Source organism: Hylobates moloch, unplaced genomic scaffold (assembly GCF_009828535.3).
Source record: "Hylobates moloch isolate HMO894 unplaced genomic scaffold, HMol_V3 SCAFFOLD_28, whole genome shotgun sequence".
In the NCBI taxonomy this organism is placed as follows: Eukaryota; Metazoa; Chordata; class Mammalia; order Primates; family Hylobatidae; genus Hylobates; species Hylobates moloch.
The window spans coordinates 838,978-848,930 of NW_026652303.1; the positions used below are offsets into that span (position 1 = coordinate 838,978).

The 9,953-nt window shown below is 34.0% G+C and overlaps 1 protein-coding gene across 6 annotated transcripts; it reads right to left on the bottom strand.

Annotated features, from left to right (window-relative positions):
• Positions 1-1,314: 1,314 nt before the first annotated feature.
• LOC116463168 (VIP peptides) lies at positions 1,315-8,901 on the bottom strand. Of its 6 annotated transcripts, none has more exons than XM_032146156.2 (6): positions 8,784-8,901; positions 6,781-6,903; positions 5,696-5,800; positions 4,807-4,935; positions 3,887-3,972; positions 1,315-2,154 (listed from the first exon to the last, which is right to left on the bottom strand). In XM_032146156.2, exons 1-5 carry the CDS (start codon positions 8,888-8,890, stop codon positions 3,930-3,932), a joined length of 507 nt encoding a protein of 168 aa, XP_032002047.1. In that variant the 5' UTR covers positions 8,891-8,901; the 3' UTR covers positions 1,315-2,154; positions 3,887-3,929. The 6 variants fall into 6 exon arrangements, with proteins under 6 accessions (XP_032002047.1, XP_032002046.1, XP_032002045.1 ...); XM_032146155.2 differs by having other exon boundaries at positions 3,887-3,975; XM_032146154.2 differs by having other exon boundaries at positions 4,807-4,938.
• Positions 8,902-9,953: the final 1,052 nt, after the last annotated feature.

The following is a 9,953-nucleotide window of genomic DNA, read 5'->3' on the forward strand; positions in this document are numbered from 1 at the left end:
GATAATATCACACCTCTGTCCCAAACTCTGCAGTATCTCATCTCACTTCACAAACAATTACAGTGGCCTGTGAGGCCCTACAAGGTCCAGTCCTTAGTAACCCCTTTGACCTCCTCTCCTACTGAGTCCTTGTCCAGCTCACTCTGCTCCAGCCACATGGGCTTCCGTGCTGTCCAGATATGTCAGGACTGTTTTTTCATTTGCACTTGCTGTTCCCTCAGCCCAGAACAATCTCTCAGATAGCTACATAGCACATCGTAGTCATTCAGTGAATATTTCTTCAATGAATTTCTTGAAGCAATAGGGAATAAATTGAAAAGATTCGTATTAATAAAATAGAATTAAAACTCTTTAGTTTCACACTCAAATTATGGCTCTATTTCATCTTCACAAGCTTCTTATGTACACTTAACACTTAGAAATGGTCTGTTTTCACTGCAGTGCTTCTCATAAAAATGTCACTTAATAAATATTTAATAATTTGAAGAATCAGATAAGAACAAGAGATACAAGAAACTCAATTTACTTCAATTTGTGAAAACTACTTTGCAATTACTGGTACTTCTAGACTAGTTCCTCCTGATGTGGCCATTTGTCCTAATTGTAGCAAAGGAAACCAAGCAAAACTTTGCCTTATGGGGATAATGCTTCTTCATTAATGGTTAGGGTCTGACTCTCACTCTCTTTATTATTTCTTTAAGCTTTTTGAGTGAGAACTTAAGATCCAAGCCTGGAATTATTTTTAATCGCTGCATAAATTTATTCTTTCCTTGTTTTGTATTAATAGAGTCTTAGTTTTAAGTTGGGTACGTGATCACCCAGAACAAGAAAAGAAAACATACTACATTTCCTAGCCTCTCTTGCAAATGACTGTGGCCATAAGACTATGTTCTAGTAAAGGGGATATTAGTATAAGATATCAGTTCAAAGAGAATTGGCATATACTGTTTGCTCCCTTTTTTCTGTGCCTCTTCCTATAGCCTGTTGCCTGGAATGCATATGTGATGGCTGGAATGCTAGTTCTAATTTTGGATCATGAGGAAAAGTGCCACACCATTGGAGATGAGGGATGAGCTGAAAGGGGTGTAAGTTATTGAGGGTTTTGCTGAGCAGAACCATTATAATAACCCTGACATCTTACTTCTTGACTTATGTGAGAAAGAAATTTCTCTTTTATTTAAGCCACCATTATTTTAGAACTTGCACACAATCAAATACCACAAAAGCTATCTAGTGCCTAGAACTTTAGAGCTAAAATGAGTTACTGCTGAATCATACAAAATAATCAAACAAAAAAATTATCTGCAACGATAATCAATGTCTTTATTTTCTCTATTTGATTTCTTAAAATTATTTTGGAAAAATAGTCGTGTCTCTAAATGTACTTTCACAGAAGGAAGCTCATATGACCAAAGCAATATTCTGAGTCATTGTGGCAAAAATATTTATTATTGAACAACTGAGTGTTTCATTCACTTCACATTTTACACATACTTAACACAAGCAGAAAGGGAAGTTTCAATGTCAGAAGCAGGGGTTGTTCTCCTTTACTGAAAGACTATCAGGAGAGAGCCTTTGGTGATTAGCAATCCAAATTTGAGATTTTTTAAAACACCATTAAAAATAAAGGTTGCCTATAAAATATGGAAACACATAATATTTTCTGAAAATCTTTTTGGAAGAATGTCTTTTTATCTTCATTGTTACTATCTTAGACATTTTGAGGTTTATTTAACACAGCATTCCATCTGCTTAACATTCAAATTTAGACACACTGATTATCTGTTCTACTCTCCTGAATAGTTAAGTACACTCTATAAATAAACACATCAATTTTGCTCTATTACTGCTCTTCCAAAAAAGTCTCATATAATTGGAATTAACCTAGCATTTACTTATCATTAAATATATTTTTTTGTTAGAAAGGATATACAGCATATGAAATTGCAGGCTTTTTATGAGTTAAAGACAAAATTTAGAACTCTCAAATACTATTTACAATGTAAACATCACAGTTATTACATTAGCTAGAATACATCACAACATTCACAACACAATATTTTTATTTGGTTTGGATATTGAAGTTGTTTTCTTGAATTACTTATGTAGAACTCAAAATTTAATTACGTTGCGTATCGTTTTCCTTCAAGAATTCTGAAAAAGAAAAAATTGTTGCTTTAGGCATAAAATATATTTTATTTCTAGCATCTTAGTTTCATTCACTGGTTTACATATCTGATAAACACTTATTTCTCTTTGTCCCTTGTTAACCGCCTGTGGCAGGGGATCATGTCCTGGGACATACCAAGAGAGCAGCTTCTAGAGGACTGATTATCAGAGAGGAACTGGAATGTGAAAAGATGTCTAACTAACCATTATTAATGATTCACTTGTAATTTTCACTAATGGATGACCCACATGATTTCCTCTTCAAAGAATTTGTCCAAAGCCACCCATTTAAAAAAGAAAAGGATGGAGGACGGAATCTCATAAGTGATCTTACCATTTACAAAGCACAGTGTGATTAATCAATTCTCCTTTATATTTTAGTGTCTACTGTGTTTCTTAATTTGATGGAGAAGGCTTCTTATAAACACTCTTAGAAAAGCTATATGTAATTAACTTTCTTCTTTGAGCAAAGGGACTTGTTTCTCTGAGATGTCTATAAAAAATAAAGAGCTGATGTGGGCCACACTCCTGCCTCTGCTTTCTCTTAGAGGTCTAAGGGTAATTAGTGGACAAAAGCAGTCAATTAGGCAGGTATCTTCCCAGACATCATGTCCACTCTTGATGACTCTTGAAAACCTTAGATAACCCCATCAGGAACTGAGGTAAGGCCATGAATTGCCTTTAGTTTGAGCATGGGTGAATTTAATCTCCTTAACCTAGTTAGGGATTGGAATCTGGCTCACCTTCAGGTTTTATGAATAAAGTTTTATTGGAACACAGTCACTCCTGTTCGTTTTATATCTAACTGTGGCTGCTTTTGTGCTACAATAGCAGAGTTAAGTCACTATAACAGAAACTAGATGGCCCACAAAGCCAAACATATTTTACTCCATAGCCCTTTAAAATCTGCTAACCTTTGATGTGGTGACAACATGAAATTTCTTTAAGCACTTGCCCAGTATTATAGATTTTTTTATGAGCTAATGTAAATATTGATATAACATAACTCAGGAAAGAAATATGTCTTGAACCCACATTTATATAAAATCAATTTTGATAGCAAGCTTATTACTTCACAAAGAAAAAAAGTCTATCCATGATTTTTCTGCTCAAGAAAAAATGTTTGCAGAGAGTGCTATTGGAGTCATATAGGTAAAACAAACTTACAGGTAAAACAAGCTAAATTTAACTTTTGCTGTATGAAGTTTGCCATGTTTCAAGGAATATCGTTAGACCCAGAATGCCTTGATATTTTCATAATAATGGGCCATGCTCTAATTTGGTGGTATTTCCCTGTAGTTAATTAAGTGAGGTGCTAACAGTCAATTGTGGGACTAAACCTTCAATTAATAAAAGCAGCATGGGTTGATCCTCAAAAGGAAAGCCCACTTTTCTTGTCAGTGTGAGTCAGCCTCCTCTGTTTTTTTATCTTGATACAAAAGTAGAAATAACCGCAAGTAAACCAGGAACACTATTCAGATCTCAAAACGTTTGCTTATTGTGAGTGCTCTCTTTTACAAGATCAAAAAAAATTGCATGAATCATTCTAAGCTGTTTACTGGGTTGGGGTCCACTGTTGTAGAAGTGTCTGTCTTGGATGAGGTCTCATGATGAGAAACTATTTAACCCTAAGACGTTTCTTACTAAGTGACTCTTAGATACTTATATAATCAGAGACTGCCATAAGAATGCAGAAGGAATGCACAAATATACCCACCACTGGGAAGTTGTCATCACCTTTGCTCCAAAGGGCTTTTTCATCATTTTTCTAACTCTTCTGGGAAGTCAGGAGATTCTCCCTCACTGCTGCAGACCAGAAAAACATTGTGCATATTAAGGCTCTCAGATGAGAAAGGTTCTAAAGAAACTATTATGACATAATAAATGTGCTGTTCTCTGTGCTCTGAAAGTGTATGGGGGGTGCTAAACAATTATCTTTGAGGTTTGTCAGTACTTATGAATTATTCATCAATCTTAGAGTTTCTAAAATTATTCTTACAGAATTATCATCTAGTGGGCAAAGAGGGTCATCTTGTCTGATCACACCCAAACAGAATTATCCTTAATGCTCATCATTTAAACAAAAACAATTGGAATAAAAGGACAGAACACTACACTGTTTATGTATTGTGTCCAATATTTACACACCATAGAGAGATATAGATTTTACAGAATCTAAATATACAAAATACCTAATGGTTTAATTTGATTAAATAAGAGTATTGAATATGCACACAAAGTGAGTTCCATGTGTTACCAAATTGCAATTGACTATGCTTTACATGTTTTAAAAATCATCACTTTTGATGAAACTTGCTCTTAGATTCAGAATAGATGTCAGTATAGTCATCATTTTTAACACTGGCAGCATAGTAAAGTCAACTGGGGAACTCTTAAAATAAATGAATGCCTAGGGCCACACCACCAAAGACACCGATTTCCTGGCAATTGGTTTGGGAGAAGGCCCAGACATCTGTATTTTTAAAGTTCTGCAGGGTAGTCTAATGTCAGCCAAGGTTGACAATCACTGCTTCACGTAGTATAGCTAGATAGTGAGATGGAGAGGTCTCCATGTGCAGCTTCTATTTTGAAAGTCAGTCGTGATTTCTCATTTTAGCAAGTTCTCTTTTTCTTTACCTCCTCTTTCCATTCAGAATTGAGTTCAAATATTTCTTTACAGCCATTTGTTTTCTAAGGCGGGTATAGTTGTCTGTGAAGACTGCATCTGAGTGACGTTTGACTGGTACAGGGTCTTCTGAGATGTTACTGCTAAGGAATGTGAGGAAAAGGAAATCAAAGAGTTTTCACAAGAAATGATAAATACACACATGTTCCAGGTTTCTTAGAACCACGTAAAAAGGAATTCCCACCCAACTAATTTTCTATCATAAAAAGACTAAAAGAAAAATACAGCTAAACCTAAGGATGAAGGAAAGCAAGGAATCATCTGCCATATTTTGGCATGACCTGGGACTGTTTTATGACACATTCTGTACAGCTAAGCAAATAATTCATCCAAAAATAAAAATTTGGGAATACCTGAAGTTGTGCTCTGCCACTGGGAGAAAAAATTTTTTTAAAAAAACATGATTACTTCTTTAGAAGCTATGCTACCCTGAGCAACGTCATCTAAATATTTGACTGTTGGCCATTTGGAATTCTCCACTTAGTTTGAGCAGGAAGTACAAAGAATGTTCTATGGTTGACCTTAAAATTTACCTCAGTCTATACTATCTCTTCTTGATGGTTTTATTGAGTCTTGTTCAATTTGATTGCAGATTGGTAAATGGTTGCTACTTGAGAAAAATGTGCATCTGGAGTCAATGAGTATGATATTATGAAAAAGTCTTAGTCCATGGGCTTGATAGATGTTACTGAAGAATACAAGTTATTTCATTTAACTAGATTAAACATTATCAATGAGTTTTCAATTTCAAACAAAGTAAATAACTTGTTAAGAGTGAAAATACAATATTCAGATTGAATAATGATAACACATTTTATAAAAATAATAAATTCTCTTTACCTAACACGTTTTCCCATAAGAGACTCAAGGTACTTTTTGGCAGAAAGTTGACCCAAGAGTTTACTGAAGTCACTGGTGAAAACTCCATCAGCATGCCTGGCATTTCTAAAACAAGGAATCAAAAAAGAGCTATTATTTTGTAAATGGCTTTCTAGAATATTATGGCTCATTAAGTAACAATAAAAATTATGGGTTTATTATGAAAGCTTCTCATTAAAACTAAAGTTCAAAAGGAGATTTCTTAACACCCTAACAAAAGAGATCTTCTAGTCACTTATATCAAGATATACCCTATATTTCTAGCCCAAGACACTGAAAAATTAAAGAAACAGGCATTTCTAGAAGCACATTTCAATATTCCTCCATGGTTGAATCTTTATAACTATTTTTTTCTAAGAAATATTGGTGTAAAAATATGATCTATTTAAATTAGCTGTTATTTGTACATGGTGCTTTGTGTCTGCCCCACTGAATAAAGGCATACACAATGGGAAAATATTCTGATTTTGGAAAGTTCATAAACCCCAGTACACCTTTTTTTTTTCTTTTTCCAAAATATTTGGAAACAAAAATCTCTTAAGATAGAGAAGGCATTAAGGCCTATCATCCCACCTTTTCTCTTTCAAATGAAGCACCTCTTATACTTTGTTTGTACCAAGTACTATAGAGCTGCTTGGTCTGTACTTGAAATGATGCTCTAGACAAACAGCTCTATGAATGAACAGCTCTATCAGATACCTTTTCTTTATACAGAGACAAAACTCCTTGGCAACTCTTCCATCATTGGAATGCTAAATGCTGTAGTTTTATCAGAATTGGTACAATCTGTGATGTTGGAATTATGTGCAACAGAATGGAAGTGAATGATGTGTTCATCCTGGCTTGTTACAACCTTTCAGTATGAAAATCATGTACAGCTGTAAGAGCTGCAGTAAATCAGGATGAATGAAGCCATGACACACAGAAACCTCTAGTGTTTTGCTATCGGAATAGCTTCATGGTGAGATAAAATTAGCACGTTTATAATTCTTAAATACATTTTCTAAAATAAAACTCACTGGATAGTTTTATAAAAATAAACTCACCTGGATACATCATAATAGGGTGTGTCATTTTCAGCTAATGCATTTTGCAAGATGTCAATGTCTTCTTTTAATGAAACTTGATCAGGTTCATTTGCTCCCTCAAAGGGTATTGTGTCACCCAACCTGATGGGGAAAGTTACACGAGAATAATACATTCGTTTTTCAGAAGACAGTGTGTATGGATCCACAACCATTTAAAATAAGATACTTAAACTCTTGGGAAGTATTACCCAGTCACAATATGAGAATAGCATAATTTGACTTAATGGCTCATACAGTTAATGAGAGTATAAATAGGAAATTCCTATTATCCTATAAAGTAGATGTCATATGACTTTTATAAGCTGAATATACAAAAGCTAAGAGCTACTTAATTCAATCTTATCAGAGCATTAAGCAAACTATACTTCTTTGGTGTAATTTACTATGCCAAGAATATATTCACTTTGCAAAGTCAAATTTCATATGTGGAAAGATTTTATGCAAAATAGAAACTTGGAAAAAACTAATATTGAATGAGAACTGATAACAATTTATGGATTTGGTGATGTTCAGTATTACCTGTTCCAAACATCTCTGAAGAATGGAGTATTAACTGCTTCTCTCTCTCTCTCGACCCCCAAGCTTTGCTTCAAATATTTACCTTGGCATTATATATTTCTCTGTATTGACAAAGTTCAAAGAATGTCTCCATAGATGAATAGCTCATCTATGAAGATGAATTTGAATTCAATAAATTTTATGGGGCCTCTTGTTTCTAATCTTATGTATTAACGCAACTTTAATAAGGGATGTACAATGTTACACTGAAAGACTAAGAGTAGTCAAATGCATATATGGAATATGACTATATTTGTGGGTGCATGCATATTACAATCACTGGCAACTCTTATAATATTGTATGTGCAGATTTTCACTGTTAGGGCAAACCTCCAAGGAGCGTGTCAGCTCCTGGACACTTGCGTATCTTTCGGTGATTTGGGAGTTGGGAGTCACTAGCAACTAGTCCTCTGTGGGTCTGAAGCTTAGCAATCAACACAAATGTCCACATTCTTATGATTGTTCATCTGCTGTGGTAGAACTATTCAGATAGAACCGTTGTATTTAGTTATCAAAGCAATGCAGGAGCTGTATTTAAACAGATTTCATAGAGAACTCTAATAGCTAAGAGGTTATTCTCTCTATTGACCATAAGTCTACCTTAAGCAAAAAATCAAGAATGAGCAAATAAGCAAAGAAGAAAACCAACCCAGTTATTATTTTTCCTTTGGAGATATAGTGGTGCCCGTAAACTGAAAGGAAAATTCAAGCTAATATAGTTTTCATTTACTGTTTACTTCTTTAGCATATATTAATAAAGTTTTAAATAAGAGTTCTGTTATACTTTATAGACTTGAAATATATAACATATAGAACAATAAAACTAAGGATTTATGGTCCAAACAAAGTATATAAAAATTTACCTATCGGGGGAGTGTATCTCAATAGATCAATCACCCCATATTTAATATTGGCAAATTGACTCTGCCTAGATAGATTTCTGTGCAACATGATTTTATTCATGTTTCACTAATCAACTACTAGTCTTATGATTATTTACTGATTAATCTTGAAAATAAACTAAAATGTGGTAGGCAACTAAACAGCTCTTTTTTTCCACCAGAAATTGAACTGACTTGAGATAACAATGGATAAAAGCTTATTATTTATCTAAAGCTGGTTTTGAACAAAAAGAAAATCAAAGCCTTCTTTCACCATATTTGGGAATGTGATCCACTCAGCCCATAAAACTAATAACAGACAGCATCTCTCATGCCCTGAAAGAGAATTCCAGGACTCAGAATGACCTGACGTTGACAAACACCTCTCACTCAACACATCAAGGAAAAATTTAAATACATAATACATAATTTATACTATTTAGTTGTCCAACAAAATGTATAGGAAATTCCCATTTAGATGAAGAAGGAATGTTCAGATGTTTGAATTGAAAGGGAACTTACCTGAGAGCAGAAGGTGCCCTGTAAAGAGGCCATGCCGATGTCTGCGAGAAGAGCACACTGAGAAGGGTCAGGAGCACAAGGAGCTGGGCCTTATTTCTGGTGTCCATTTCTGTGCCTCTAAAGAGAGAGAATCACCTCAGCTCTTCCAACCAAAGATGTCACCAGCAAGGTAATTCTGATTGTCTAGCAGTAATTTTCAATGGCTCTTGCAGAGTTTATAAAGACTAATTTTCATCTTGTAGAAAGAATTGCAAGATGATACATTCAAAAATCAGTATTTCTCTCAGTGACAGGTGCTTGAATGAAAATTAGAATCCTTTTCACCTGCTGTCTGGGCACATGGTTGGCCCCAGTATCTATTGAATGCCATACTTCTATAGTGCTGGAAATAACCCTGGGGACAGTTTTTTCATAACAGGGATGTACCACTCAAGCTTAGTGTATTTTTCTATGAAGGAAACAGCTTCAAGACATTGATTTTCATCTGCTTTAAAATTTCGGTATCTGATTAATATGACTGGGGTATCATCTGTTTAATAATTATTCTGCTCATGTGTGTGCAAATGTATAAATGTAATGTGTATATATACATATAATTTTTAAAAAGATTTTGTATATACATTACTTTTTCCTCTTTCAATTGTAGATATTACTGGAAACTTATTTCCTTACACTTGGATTTGAACATCTTAACTCCGTAGTGAATATTAATACTCAAAATATTACTGAATCATATGTTGTCATTGAAATAAATTTTTCCATAAGAGGAAAATATATATTAAAAGCAAAGCTTGCGTTTCTTGCATTTAATCAACTTACACATTTCATTTCTAGTTTCTAGATTAAAAACCTAGGAGTTCAAGGTCTGTTTCTCTTGCTGCCTGTAAAAATTACGGAATTTAAACTTAAGGAAAAAATAAATGCATCTTAGATTCACTTAACCAACATATGAAATAGGAAAAAAAATAGCACTTTAAGGTTAAAGTTGAAAATTTCAAAAGCAAATGTTCCCACCGAACTTTTCAGTCAAAAATCTACATACAAGCAAACTTTACTTGAATGAATTATTTGTAAAAATCAGTATTCAGTAAAAGAGCAAGCAGGGTAAAGCATCTTACAAACAAAAGAATTCAGAAAATCTATCTATATGAGAGAAATTGAAGTATTTCT

Coding starts and splice junctions, on each gene's coding strand:
- LOC116463168 (XM_058434487.1), bottom strand. CDS start 8,890: ATGGACACCAGAAATAAGGCCCAGCTCCTTGTGCTCCTGACCCTTCTC. Junction 6,904..8,783: donor AGGGCACCTTCTGCTCTCAG/GTAAGTTCCCTT, acceptor TTTCCCCATCAG/GTTGGGTGACACAATACCCT. Junction 4,939..5,695: donor CTTATGGGAAAACGTGTTAG/GTAAAGAGAATT, acceptor CACATTCCTTAG/CAGTAACATCTCAGAAGACC.